Source organism: Heterodontus francisci, chromosome 7, assembly GCF_036365525.1.
Source record: "Heterodontus francisci isolate sHetFra1 chromosome 7, sHetFra1.hap1, whole genome shotgun sequence".
Classification (NCBI taxonomy): Eukaryota; Metazoa; Chordata; class Chondrichthyes; order Heterodontiformes; family Heterodontidae; genus Heterodontus; species Heterodontus francisci.
Window position 1 is genome coordinate 68011961 of NC_090377.1, and position 14727 is coordinate 68026687.

At 44.2% G+C, this 14727-nt stretch overlaps 1 protein-coding gene across 10 annotated transcripts in view; it reads left to right on the forward strand.

The window, feature by feature from the left end:
* The window catches only part of kalrna (kalirin RhoGEF kinase a), a 980827-nt gene that overhangs the window by 477166 nt on the left and 488934 nt on the right, over nt 1-14727 (forward strand). For all 10 annotated transcript variants that reach the window (XM_068035342.1, XM_068035333.1, XM_068035338.1 and 7 more), the window contains exons 7-9: nt 1195-1386; nt 6123-6254; nt 6909-7139. In XM_068035342.1, coding sequence (XP_067891443.1) covers nt 1195-1386; nt 6123-6254; nt 6909-7139 — 555 coding nt within the window. The remainder of the gene's footprint in view (nt 1-1194; nt 1387-6122; nt 6255-6908; nt 7140-14727) is intronic.

Sequence of the window (14727 nt, forward strand, 5' to 3'; positions counted from 1 at the left end):
TTGTCTCCTCTGGATGCCTGAGCCCTACTGGGGCTCGGCAGGTTCTGGGACACCTGTTTCTGTGCAGGGGCCTCCTCAGTGACCAGCACACGGCGTTGGTGTCACCATCAAAGGGACAAGGATCTGCCTTCAGCGATTGAAGTGCCTTGAGAAGAGCCCCCATTGCCTTTAACCTGCCCTACCTCAGCCCTTTCAGGCCCCACATGCACTTCCATAGTTGCCTGGAGTGATTCAACTCCTGGCAATGGGAGATGCTTGGCTGGCCCATCTCACTCCATACATCATATGGACAAGGCCATGCTCTGGAGGTCTTTGTGCACCCCCTGCATCCACTTGGTGCTATGGTCCATGTGCCTCTCCTTGAAGGTCACCACTCTCTCAGCAGAGGACACCTTGTGCTCACACGCCAGAGAAATGGCACTACTCATTGCATCGTTGGACTGCTCCATTATTTGCGCATGGGACTGCATTAAAGTTTTTAGAATCTTGTTGATTAGCTAGTGTGTAGATGCTGCCGAACAATTTCACAATTTTGTCAACTAAACAGAGAATTTAGTGTCCTTTACCAGAATATTGCAGAATTAGTTGGCATCAATTTGTCTGTGCAATGACTTCATTTTCATAAAGTCTTTGGGTACTACTGTACTGCTGCTACAAGAGCCCAAATGCCGTATGCTGGGTAGGCATTGACTGTATCCAAAGCAAGAGTAAGGTAGGCTGATGACATAATGATTCCAGCTTTGATGCCATAGAACAAAGTATGCAATACATGTAAATGGGACACCTAATTTTGCTGTTTGTTTTCTGAGATTATTTACATGCCACAGGTTAATGCTCTGAGCCTTGAAATGAATAATTTGTCTGTGTGTACTATAGCTTTACTATAAATGGGAAAGGTAAAACTCTTAATATTATTGTGCAGTTTTGTTTAATATAGTTCCTTTGAGCCCACTGTTGATATATTCCTTTAAAATGGATTGTTGCGACATTTTAGAATTGCATACAAATAGGATAGTGTTCTTTTGGGATTACACTTTTATTTACTGAAAACGATGAACTACTGCTTGAGCCAGAGCATAAATAATTTAGAAATGTTAATTTGCTAACAACTGTTTTTGTGCATTCTTGATGAATGTAGCTGGTGACAAGACATTTTCAGTTAATTTTGTAACTGGCAATCTTCTGCTTTTTCAGAATGCATATGTCAACATCAATCGCATCATGTCTGTTGCATCCAGGCTTTCAGAGGCTGGCCATTATGCATCTCAGCAGATCAAGCAGATATCTGCCCAACTTGATCAAGAGTGGAAGAGTTTTGCAGCTGCTCTAGATGAGCGTAGCACTATCTTGGCAATGTCCGCTGTATTTCACCAGAAGGCTGAACAGGTGAATTTGAGGAAAGAGACTGCTTGTGTGTCTCAGAATCGGCATAGGATGATTATTTACACACCCACACAACATCTATACTTATAGGATCAATATTACACTATATTGTTTTATTGATGAAAGTTAATGCTCTAATGGCAATTTTATAACCATTTCAAATTAAACTATACTTGTTTAATGGTTTTTCTGGGCTGTACTGTTACAAGGACACATCTGTGTAATGTGCTTTTGAAAAGTACTGAAGTCTAGAGGCCTGCTACCCAACCCCAACCCGACGGGACCTGACAACATGTGTTGGGTTTGGGCTGGGTCGGGCCCATCTTCAGGCTCCGGCTTTTGGGCTCTGGTCGGGTTGGGCTGTGTCCAAGTTGAGTTGGGTCGGGTCGGGTCGGATCAGGCCGGACACGCAGGGTCAGTGCTGTGCCGGTAAGTATTAAAAATAAATTACTTACCTGAGCTGGGAGTCCGGGACGAAACTGAGTCTGCGCAGTGAGTGAGTGATGTCACCATGACATCATCACGCATACACGGCAGCTTCGTGGAGGTTCCGAGTTGGGAGGTAAGTAAAGGGATGGCCGGGTCGGGCTCGGGTCGGCTCAATGCGGGGCGGGCGCGGGTCGGGTCGGGCTTGGAGCAAAAGCAGAGTGACTCGGGCTGGGTCGGGCTCGGGTCCACAGTGGTTTGGTCGGGTTCAGGTCGGGTTCGTTTTCCTGACCTAAAGTAGGCCTCTACTGAAGTCATTATTGAAAGGTTTGTGATAATTTCTCTCGAAATTGATTTTTGGGACTGAGGAGTCTGTTTTACAGAATTCTGGCAAGTGTCAGCTTTATGAAATACTCTATTGCTGTCAGGTTTTCTGATTCAGTCTTTGAGGTTGAAATTGTTTAAATTTATATAGAGGCTGTGAAGCGCCCTAAGGCGACATCAGAATTCCTGAGGGAGAAATTTGGTCATGTAGCGCCTCTTTGAGCAGTGCTACGTAGACTACGTTTGATTTCCCGGGTGGCAGACAGCACCGCGAGCCACTACGTGCATGGCCTACGCAGGTTTTTTCATGGTACCAATGAGGAAATTGCTTGGAGTGGTGCCATGCAAATGAATTTTTCCTCTCCATGTTTTTAATAAGAGTACAAGAAATACTTTTTTTTCTTTCTGTTCCCAATGATTATTGTAAAATGAAAGTGTTTTTATCCACATAAAAGATTTAAAAAGAACACAAACACCCCCACAAGAGCAATCCTGGTACAAATCATTGTAATTGTGCACGTCCCCTTGGGTTGTATCATTGTTAAGAGTGTTTTAAGTAATAAACATGTTACACTCAACATTTAATTACAATGTTGAAGTGTCAATTAAAGGGTCATTTGGAGGTAATTGCTATATATGTGCAATACCATGGAGTGGTAGCATTCAAGTTTGGCCTTGTGATTTCACCATGTTTTGAGTCTCTAATCTATCCCTCCACCGTAAAGAACAAATAATATTGAAAACTCATGAAACACCCTGAATATTGTAACCAGAGCTACTGTTTTATTGTGATTGAATATGTTACATTTGATATTGATTACTTTGGATTCAGGCTTTTCAGGATCATATTCCTCAGTTCAGTCCATTTTTTCTTTGAAAGCCAAAATCCAATAATCTTACCTGTGATTTGTGAAAGTAAACAGCTATCCTAAGAAGAATTCTACATACCTCCAGTTCTGGCGTGTTGTGCATCACCAATTTTAATCGCTCCACCATTGGCAACAGTGCTTTCAGCTGTCAAGGCCCTAATCTCTAGAATTCCTCGCTAAACAACTCCGGCTCTCTCCTACTTTAAGATGCTCCATGAAACCTAACTCTTTGACCAAGCTTTTAGTCACATGTCCGAATATCTCCTTATGTGGCTCAGTGGCAGATTTTTCGGATATTGGGCTGGATTTTACCTTCGTGCTCTCAGACTCACGGTAATAAAATGCATACATTTTTGGAGAAATTTGCAAACAGTCAGCAAGAGCCTCGTTATTCTGTTCAAATTCATGGGTAATAAGGGCCAAGCACAATTTTATAAGTTTAATAAGTCTTTCCCCTAGCACTACTTGCCCATATATAAAGGAGTGTATGTTAGATTTGATGCTATGGCATGGCTTGGATTTTCTGATGAGGCAGCTAGACGTTGCTCCCAATTGTCTCGCCAAATTCTGCAGGGCCAGGGTCATCTACAGTTTTTGGTAGGTCCCTGGCTGCCAGTAGGTCACTTGCTTCAGATTTAGGGAAAGGAAATGGCTGTGGCACATCTGAGTGTTCTCGGTCCTGCATTTATATACACATCCACCTGTATCCCCAAAAGCATCCTTTACAGACCTTGGCACAACTATCTACTCATAGGAAATCTACTGTTACCACTGATACTTCAGAAAGGAGGCCGTCACCAAGTTATGTTGTCTCTTGGAGTCCAAACTGCTAATTTCCACTGGGGATGACTGTATCAATGATCTGGATTTTAAGAGCCCGCCGTCGCTGTCGGCGGCAAACTCAAAAAATGGTGGTCCGCATGTGCAGGCCACATGCCTTAGAGCCGCCATGATCTCCCACGCAGCGGCTCTTTTAAGTGGCCGGGGCGGCCCACCCCCCTCAATCACATGGAGGGGCTGACTGTTCAACACCAACAATAGCGAAGCTGCCATTTAAAGTTTTAAAGGTACCCCCCCCAAAATTTATCAAATAAAATTCTAACGCTCCTTTCCCACCCCCTCAATATCAATTACATTAACTATTTGCCTTCCACCCCTCCCCCAAAACACTTACCTTTTAAATCTGAGCTTGCCCCCCCGCCCCCACCCCCGGCCAGACTGCACAAAGTTTAACGTTCACCCCTTCCCAACATCTCCTACACTCATTATGTTTTGACTCTGTTCCCCGCCCACCCACCACACTGTAAATCTTAACTCCTCCCCCCTCCCCACCAGTGTCACACCCGCTTTCCCCAGTCGGGGATTGAAGGCGCGGGAGTGCTGGCCGCTGCAGTGAGGATTGCAATGGGCCCAGAGGATTGCGGGTAAGTTGATTTAAATTTATTCATCTCAGTAATTTGAATATTGAAATGGAGTTTCCATCGCCCAGCGGCAGGGGGCCCTGGAGGATCGGGCCGGGTCCTACCGGCGTCGACCTCCGTGGCGGGCGTCTGCTGCAACCATCTTCCAGCAGCACACCAACCCCCCACCCCCACCATGGAGCCCGAAGTCATGGGCTTGCTAATCTCCAGCCCTGTGATGGTGATTACAGCATTAAATTTCTAAGTTCGCCTGTATCATTCCACCAGAGATATTTAGCAAATTTCTCAGTCTGCTATGCACTGATATATGAACCTAGTGGCTGAAGCTGAAAAAAACAATAAGTAGATGAACTGAAGAACTGTGGATCTGCAAATTATTTCTGCATGTCTCACATGATATTCAGTGAAGATTTTTGTTTGATTTATAGAACAGAAGTCAAGAAAGAAGAGTAAGGCAGTGACTATGCCTAGAAGGTTTTCCTTGGGGAGAAATACCTCAGAGGAGAAACTCTGTGACTGCATTATTGCATGGTCTATTGGCTGGTGTGAGAGCCGCAATACTAGAGGACTTGGAATAGAACTTCTTTCCAGTTACTTCTGGACGAGTGTAGAAGCATAGTGCAGGGGTCATCAAGACAGGAGTGATGTAACTTTTAAAGAGGACAAGAAGAATTAAACTAAAAGCCTATATATTTCACTTAACCCAGTATAGAAACATTTATAATAAATATACTTTTCAAAAGCAATAAAAGTTCTAAGTTTAAGAATTTAAAAATATATAACAGAAGTGTAGACATGGTAAGATTAACTCTGTTTTGTCAAAGCAGGCAGTAAATGCTTGATCTTTACCCCTCCCTCCAGCAAGAACAGTGAGGACAAGGGGTTAAAATTAGTGGCGGGTGGGGAAGGCTTTACACCGTGTTCCTGATTTATTCCCATGCCCCCAACCCTCACCCTGTCTTAACTTAACTGGAAGGCTGCTTACCCAGAGGAGAGGGGGCTTAATTTAAATGGCAAAGTGAATGACGTGATATGTATGTGCATGCCATTTTAACTATGGGCCTGAATAAGCCCTGTGCAGTCTTAAACCCACCAGTAAAAGCTGTTGGCAGACAGGATCCTGGACACAGGAGGCCCAGGCAAGTTATTTTTTTCCATTTTTAAAGCTTCCTGTGGACCAGGTATGATATAGGTGGGATTCAATATTGGAGTATGCTAATTATGTCGGGGGTTGAAATCTTCAGGATCTCTTGCTCCAGGGGGCTGGGCGGCTTGCCCCCGCTTCACTCACCTGCACCTCTGAGTTCCATCCTGAGTTAAAGTCGGGGCTTAAGATTTCAATTCTAGCATAACTGAATCAGTGCAAAGTTAATCCTGTGAAGAAAATCATTGAATTACACAGCATCGAAGGAAGCCATTCGGTCCATCATACCCAGGCTGGCTGTCTGAAAGAACTATCCAATTAGGCCTATTCCCCTCTCTTTCCCCATAGCGCTGCAAATTTTTCCTTTTAGTTATCTAATTTCCTTTTGAAAGGTATTATTGAAACTGCTTCCACCACTCTTTCAGGAAGTGCATTCTAGATCATAACAACTCGCTGTGTAAAAATATTCTTAACTCTCCTTTGGTTCTTTTAACACCGTGATGTTTTTCAATGGAAAAATATAATTATTAATGACATTTTCCAATTTTGTTTTAGTATTTATCAAGTGTTGATATCTGGTGCAAAACCTGTGCTGAGGGAGGACTTCCATCTGAAATGCAAGACTTGGAGATTGCCATTCACCATCATCAAACGCTGTATGAACAGATCACACAGGCATATGCTGAGGTAAAGTGATCCACTCACTTGAGAAAAGTACACAGTCATTAGACTGCCTTCTTTGTCATATCATTCTGCTCATTGTAATTTAGTTTCTATTCGTTTTATTGTTCCTGCTCTTTTCAAAAATTTCACAATTTATTTAGTTTTCAGAGAAATTCTCAATTTGTCACGCTTTAACCTTTTCCCTTGACAATTTTGGCCTGACATCTGTGAATTTTGCACTTTAATTCAATTGTTATCCAATATAAAATAACTACTGTTCTACTTGCTAACTGAAGTCATCTGAAGTGTTTGCAATTTTTGTGCTACATAATTCATGAGGATTCTATTTTATGGTCCTGTTGCACTTCAAAATTTATATTGTTCCAGATAATTGGCTATACTTGTCAGTTTGTTTTATTGCTGGAAATGCATTCCAAAGCAGTGAGACAGCATCAAGCAGCCATTTTGAGCATAACAGGTTGAGTCGAGCAGAGCTAATGGTTGTAAATAATGTAGACTCAGTTGTAAGTTGGAAACAGATATCAGAAAAGGGAGAAACATTAAAGGAAGCTGGTTTAATTTAATTGAAATATGATTGACTAATTATGAGTGCCAGGTTCATTTCCTTGGTTTGGCATATCACATTTGATACAACACAAATGTTTCCCATTGTTACAGGTGAGTCAGGATGGCAAAGCTCTTCTAGATGTACTGCAGAGACCTTTAAGCCCAGGGAATTCTGACTCACTCACTGCAACTGCAAACTACTCCAAAGCAGTTCATCGAGTCTTAGACATTGTGCACGAAGTGTTACACCATCAGCGAAGACTTGAAAGTATCTGGCAACACCGCAAAGTCCGATTACATCAACGACTTCAGCTGTGTGTTTTCCAGCAGGATGTTCAACAGGTAAAGGTTTGCATTATCAGATCATTGAAGAGTAAAACACCTTTTGCTTCACTAATGCATGATCTCTTAATCTCTGTCTTACAAAGAGTTATTATTCTATGACATATAACAATAACAACCTACTTTCATATAGCACTCTTAATGTAGTAAAATGACCCAAAGTGCTTCACCGCAGCTTTATCAGACAAAATTTGATATCAAGCCACATAGGATCTATTAGGTCAGGTGACCAAAATTTTGGTCAAATCGGTAGATTTTTAAGAGGGACTTAAAAGAAGAAAGGGAGGCAGAAATGTCTCCCAAATGGCATCAATGGCAGGCACGCACTCATCTGGTAAAAGCTGTGCCGAGCGCCATTTTGATGAGAGCATTAGCGTGTACACAGGAAGTGCCTGCCGGAAGAATGCAGAGCAGGAAGTGTCTGCTGGAAGAATGCAGAGTTGGCACATCATAATGTCAATCAGTGTGCAAAGCTGTTTTGATGCCACAGCTGCCATTTTGGAGCTCAATATGCCAGATAATGCCATTTCTTAAACATGCACGCCTGAACAATTGTTCAGCAGCAGGAAGACCCTCCACTGGTGCTTTTTAAAGAGATCATCAATTACTTTCAGGTTAGTTGCTGATTGATTTCTAATGGCTCTTGCTGTAATTGTGGAAGTCTTTGGTGATTTCTAAAGTTCTTTAAAGTTGCTAAAGTCAACAGGGAGTGGTTTGGCACTACTGATAAACTTTGTCTTGACTTCAAGGATTCTGCACTAGTCACTTGCTCCTAGACGTGGGTGTAGTAGTAGGTATTCCCTTTGGACTCAGTGTGACAGGGAGAATGAGGAGGCAGCACAAAGCAGAACAAGCTGCTCGAAAAGGGAGGAGGAGGAGAAGGGCACTCAGCAGGGGGGGGCATATCTGCTCAGGGTGATCAGGGAGTAATTCCTCTACTTGGACCTCAGTGAGAAGTGTGTGAGCTGTCTGCACTTCAATAAGATGTCCTTATTGAAATCTGCCACCTGCTGCAGCCACAACTGCAGCCTCAGAGCAGGGCAAGGATGGCATTGCCAGTGGCTGTGAATGTGACCATGGTCATGAACTTTTATGCGTTGAACTCATTCCAGGCTGGAGCAGGTTGCAACATTTCACAGTTTACTGCCCACTTTTGCTTAAAGGTGGCCACTAAGGCTCTGTATGCTAAGAGAGCTAAATACATTTCATTCTTTGTGGCCAGAGAGAAGCATGCAGTGAGAGCTTGCAGCTTTGCAATGATTGGGGGCTTCCACCCAGTTAAGGGTGCCGTTGACTGCACGCACGTCACTTTGCGGGTACCACATGTAAACACTGAGATGTAGTGCAACCAAAAGAGATTCCATTACGTCAACATCCAGCTGGTGTGCAACCATACCCAGTGCATCATGCAGGTCAATGCCTGATATCCTGGTAGCAGTCATAATGCCTTCATTCTGCAACAGTCCACTGTGCCATCTGCATTTGAGCTAGCACGCCAAACCAGAGGATGGCTACTGAGTGATAAGGACTGTCCTCTGATGACATGGCTCATGACCTCCATGCAAAACCCATGCACACGTGGGCAGCATCTATTCAACATCCATGCTGCCATATGAAATGTGATAGAGTAGACCATTGGGGTGCCACTGCCTGGGCTGCACTGGAGGGAAACTGCAATACTTGACAGAGCGTGTGCCAAGCTTTGTGGTGGTTTGCTGCATGCCTCACCATAATGAGAGCACAGCTCTTAACAACAACCATATGGCAAATAACTGAGAAAAAGGAGAAGGAAGAAGACCAAAGCAGACAATGAACACAGTGGGGATGTGATAGGAATATGGGATTAGTGTAGGATTAGTATAAATGGGTGGTTGATGGTCGGCACAGACTCGGTGGGCCGAAGGGCCTGTTTCAGTGCTGTATCTCTAAAACTAAAACTAAAACTAAAACAGATGAGGATGACTATGAAGTGGATGAGGAGGAGGACAACAATGACAACAATGCCATCATCAATATGAGGGCCATGGAGAGACATGCAAGGGACATCAGGGAGTACCCCATTTATGCAACAATAAGCCACATCATCAAGGAACATTGGGAAGAGAAATATAACAATTCCCCACAGAAATTCCCTTTTGCATGAGGTTTTATTCATCGCTGCAGTCTCAACAAAGCGTTGCTGCACTTTCATGTGATTGGCATTTGAAATCATCTATGGGCTATGATGAATGTGACTACAGACCATTGCAGGCAACGTTAAGTTATGACAGTAGAAAACAAAAGTAAGGCATGATGCTTTCGGAAAAAGTTATTAATCATCAATAGGAAAACCGCCATCGTTGAAGAATGAAGGCTCAAATTCCAATGAGATATGGACACTGGACATTTCCTGACATGCTTTGCAAACATCATTGCGTTCCTGCCATAGACCTCCAAAAAAAATCTTAGTCTCCATCTGTAACTAAGCAAAACATTACCGAGAGTGGGTCAATTTTGCATGAAATAAAAATGTTGTTTACTAGTACAGAACTTGAGTATTGCTGAAAATAGAGACATGTTGTTGAAGCTTTTCGTCTTGCACTCATCAGGACAATCTGCAAGAATAACCAATGTAAGGGAAAACAACAACTTATACTGCATGAGAAGAAAGTGCTGATAGGTTGGCAAGTGAACTCTGATTGGTAGAGGCGTTGCCATGGAGAAAATAAAAATGTATTAATAAATCTTTTCAGTCACAATGTTTACAGCCCCCGTGCCATCTTTGTGATCAAAACTCTTTCAATTTCCTTTTTCTCCCACCATGTCTAGTTGGTACCCCTGAGGTGGTGGCAGTCTAACCAGTGCATTGCCCTGTTGCTGTGGATGACTATGGTGGGCGTCGTCTGGAGGAACGGAGCCTTGATGGCTCCATCCCATTGGGGTATGCAGCCACAGTGCTTGAGTATCCCCCATATGCTTGCCTGCTGGAGGTAAGGGGGTTAATGTTGGGTGGAAGGACAAGACGCCACTTACTGTGAGGAAGGCCCTGGGGCAGCTGGCACACGTTCCTCCTCCTTCTGTGTGCACGATGGCACCTGCTTGTCTCCCTGAAGGGAAGGGGCACCTGGAGGGAGGTCCAGGTTCCTCATCCCCCTCTCACCTAGACTCTGCTGCATGGAGTCAATGGTAACACCGATGAATTGCAGGTCAGATTGCGTATGGCTCAAGTGGTCAACCAGACTTGCCACGGAGCTCACCAGACTCTCTACTGAGGAAGTCATAAGTTCAAATGCCGGGGACATGGTAGACATCATGGTTTGCATGGATAACCTCCTGGCATGCGCTCAGCCACACATGATCTCAGGCATCTCCGACATACTTTCCACATGGCTTTGCTGCACATCCAGCAGCCTTCCTGTAGCAACAAACAGAAGATCATCATGAGTGTGGGGCTGAGCAGGGGCCTTGTCCCCAGCAGTCCTCCGATTATCAAGGGACCCGGCTGGCACATGCTCCCTCAGCTGCTGGGACGTGTCTGTGTCATGACCACCAGCTTGTGACCCAGATTCTAATCTTAAACCCCCCACGGACCATGTGGATGTATCTACACTGGCGGAGATGGAAGAAGAGGTAAGTGACGGTGCAGCCTCTGGGGCATTGGCTTTTACTTCTTCTCCACAGGAGGATTCTTGGGCCATGCGGTGTTCTGCAGCTCGAGTGCGGACACTTGCAGTGGAGACACAAACAGAGGCACTTTAAGCATGTGCTTCACATGAGTTCACACAATTTCCTTCAGTTTCCACATATTAGAATTAGAATTAGAACATTACAGCGCAGTACAGGCCCTTCGGCCCTCGATGTTGCGCCGACCTGTGAAACCATCTGACCTACACTATTCCATTTTCATCCATATGTCTATCCAATGACCACTTAAATGCCCTTAAAGTTGGAGAGTCTACTACTGTTGCAGGCAGGGTGTTCCACGCCCCTACTACTCTCTGAGTAAAGAAACTACCTCTAACATCTGTCCTATATCTATCACCCCTCAACTTAAAGCTATGTCCCCTCGTGTTTGCCATCACTATCCGAGGAAAAAGACTCTCACTATCCACCCTATCTAACCCTCTGATTATCTTATATGGCTGCAACAGCAGAGATGACACTTCATCCTTACGCCTTGTGGCTCCTGCCTCGCCATCTCCGCTTGCCCTGCCTCCCTCCTCTCTCGCGATCTCAGATGCCTCCTTCTCAGCCCTGATCAGCAACCTTATGTCAGGGACCCACCTACTGCCTTAGCAGGCTCATGCTGGTAATGGCTTCTTTTATCTTGCAGCAGATAGTGCAAATTTAATGACATGGCAAATGATGCATCACAACCATTGCATACATGCATCAACGTCACTCATTCTGCATTGGCTTTCGCACGACACATCCAATGATATAACCAATGCCAATCTTCATCTTGGCGAAACATCATTTAATGAATGGCACCAAGGCTGCTCACGCAATCTACTGCATTCCTTACGTGCCCTCTGCCATAAAGAAACGGAGCCATGGAAGAAAACAATGGAGCAGCTTCACCAGGACCACCTACCCTCGCAAGTCATTGATGTGCTTGCAGCACTGCACCATGTTCTACAAGTGACCCCACAGTTCGAGACCATCTCTGCTGCCTCTATCCAGGCTGCCTTGGGGAGACAGGAAGGTCTTCACACTTCATCTGCAGGGAAGAGGACCTCCCGCCATTCCATGACAGCCTGGAGGAGAACCTGCAGAGAGGCATCACTGAACCATGGGGCAGGACGCTGCCTTCTGGCTGCTATGTGGTTCACTTTGGCTGTAGGGAAGATAAATGATATGAAGTTGGTGGTGAGTTTCATAAAATAATGGAGGCAAAAACATTTTGATTTAAATAAAAGCTTCAATTTAAGTTATTCTGAAGGTACTTACATGAAAGGAAGGTTGCTGCTCCTTGAGGCTGCAAGCACAGAATGTTTTATATCCGTGGCAATCATGGTGCCTGAGGCAGTAACAGCAGGTACCACCAATGAAAGTCCGCCCACACTACATGATCCCACATGACTGCCGCTGCATGACTAATTTACATACAAAATCACATGGGAAACAGGATTTGCGGCGGAAGTGGAAGTTACAACAACTTCCAGTCCCGCTGTCAGGAATGCTGCGGCACTCATAAAATTCCACCCATAGTGTCAGTATCTGATAGGTAAGTTTTTTTTTTAGATTAGAGATACAGCACTGAAACAGGCCCTTCGGCCCACCGAGTCTGTGCCGAACATCAGCCACCCATTTATACTAATCCTACACTAATCCCATATTCCTACCAAACATCCCCACCTGTCCCTATATTTCCCTACCACCTACCTAAACTAGTGACAATTTATAACGGCCAATTTACCTATCAACCTGCAAGTCTTTTGGCTTGTGGGAGGAAACCGGAGCACCCGGAGAAAACCCACGCAGACACAGGGAGAACTTGCAAACTCCACACAGGCAGTACCCGGAATCGAACCCGGGTCCCTGGAGCTGTGAGGCTGCGGTGCTAACCACTGCGCCACTGTGCCGCACCTGGTGGGTCTGGTGTTTTGAGCAGTGTGTGAGGTTAGTGGTGCAATTGATGGGATATGGCAGCACAAAGTTGGCGTGCTGCCTGTATCAGAAGCAATGGGCATGGGTTAATTGCGCATCGCGATCCCTGCTTCCATTTTTGGGGTTACCCAATTTAGGCCCCCTTGTCTCTTCCATATTTAATCAATTTGCCAGTACTCTTTGTTCAGTTGTAGCTCATTCTTGCGGAATAGATTCCATCTGTCCCAGAATGGTGCCAATGTCTAACAACCCCTCTTCCTGACACTACACGTTTAATCATACTAATCTTCCTGCCTTTCCCTATTTTAGTGCATGTCTGGTAAAGTAATCCTAAAATAACAACCTGTGAAGTCCTGTACCTAAACTTGTTTCCTCATGTGCTAAATTCATTTTTCAGGACTTCAGGCTTTTCTTTAGCTATATCATTAGCACCTACATGGACCACCAGAATGACTGGTTACTTTCTGTCCCCTTGCAAAAAATTTTCTAGTCTGTGCATATGTCTCTTATCTGAGCAACTGGGAGGCAACAAAGTGTCCAGGACTGTCAACCTTTCAAACTATTGAGATCCCTATCACTAGCTGTTTTACTAATCTCCCCTGCACGCCCCCCCCCCCCCTTGAGCCACCATTTGTTTGTTGGTGTCATTAATATTTTATTCAGTGACCCTGCCCAGAGTCCTTAACTTCCCCATGGAAAGCTACAACTTTAAATCTGTTAGAGAGCTTAAGTTGATCTGGGTGTTCCTGTTCTGACCTTTCCTGCCTTTCCCATCCTTCAGATGGTGACTCATCTTTTATACACCACAGTCTGCTCCCCATTTCTTAGCAGTGTTACTACTGTCTGAAGTTCCCACCCTGTTTTTGGTGCATTTCAACAGGACGAGTGTGTTCACTCCATGCCATGTAGAGAGAGATACTTTTGTAAATTCATTTGGGGACTCTTAAGTTATTTGGTTTCATTGGGTATCAGATGGCTAACTGACAAAAAGGAATTGGGCTGATTTTCCTGGCCCCATTCCCATCCCGGTCCCAGAGTTGGAAAGGAGCAGTGCACCTGGAGTACACTATTCCTGTCCAGGCCCAGGAACACTAAAATTTCCTATCCTGGGCCATTAACATGGCTCAAGGATTCCCTGGCAGAGGGCCACTCCCTGGCTGGGCCTTGCGCCTGTGAAAACAGTATGTAATTTAAGCACATCTGCAGGCTGCTGAGATTGGGGCCTTTTAGTTGATGGTGAAGATTGAAGGCCCCAATTACATCTAAACATAGTGGTGGTCGGGGGAGGGGCGGAGTATAGGTTGCTTAAAACTAAAAATGACCCATTGTCCTTGCAATATTTATCTTTCAACAAACATCTAATACAGATTATCTAGATAATTATTTAATTGCTGTTTGTGGGACCTTGCTGTTCCCAAATTGGCTGCTTTGTTGCCTAAGTTACAACAGCGACTATGCTTTAAAGGCACTTTGTTGTCTGCAAAGCACTTTGGGGCATCCTAAGGTCTTGAAAGGTACTATATAAATGCAAAGTCTTTCCAGTTTTCTTTCTTTATCGCATTTATTCAAAAATGAATATTTTGTTTTAAAATCTTATATTATGGTGGTTCAAACAAAACTAATAAAGCTTTCATATTGTTCAGAAACCCTGTGATTGATAACACAAATGGGATTTTGTAGTTGCATTAGTGTATATAACTGACTGAAATAATCTGATGGGAGTTCTCTGCTGGAAGATGTGTGAAACTCCCAAATAAAAGCATGAATTGTGTTTCCCAGCTGATTTGCCACTGCAAGTTATAACAGGATATGAGGAGAACCAGCCAGAAATTCAGGGGCAGTGTCTGTTTTTGCCTTTGTCAACTGTTAATTGACAAACCAGGCATGATTGCAGTAGTTGAATTTCTGTAGCCATATTATCACTTGACAAAAGAAATGAGAAATTTATTGCCAGAAAATAGAAGGTAACATTAGCTCATTTCATAAATTATGCAAGGCC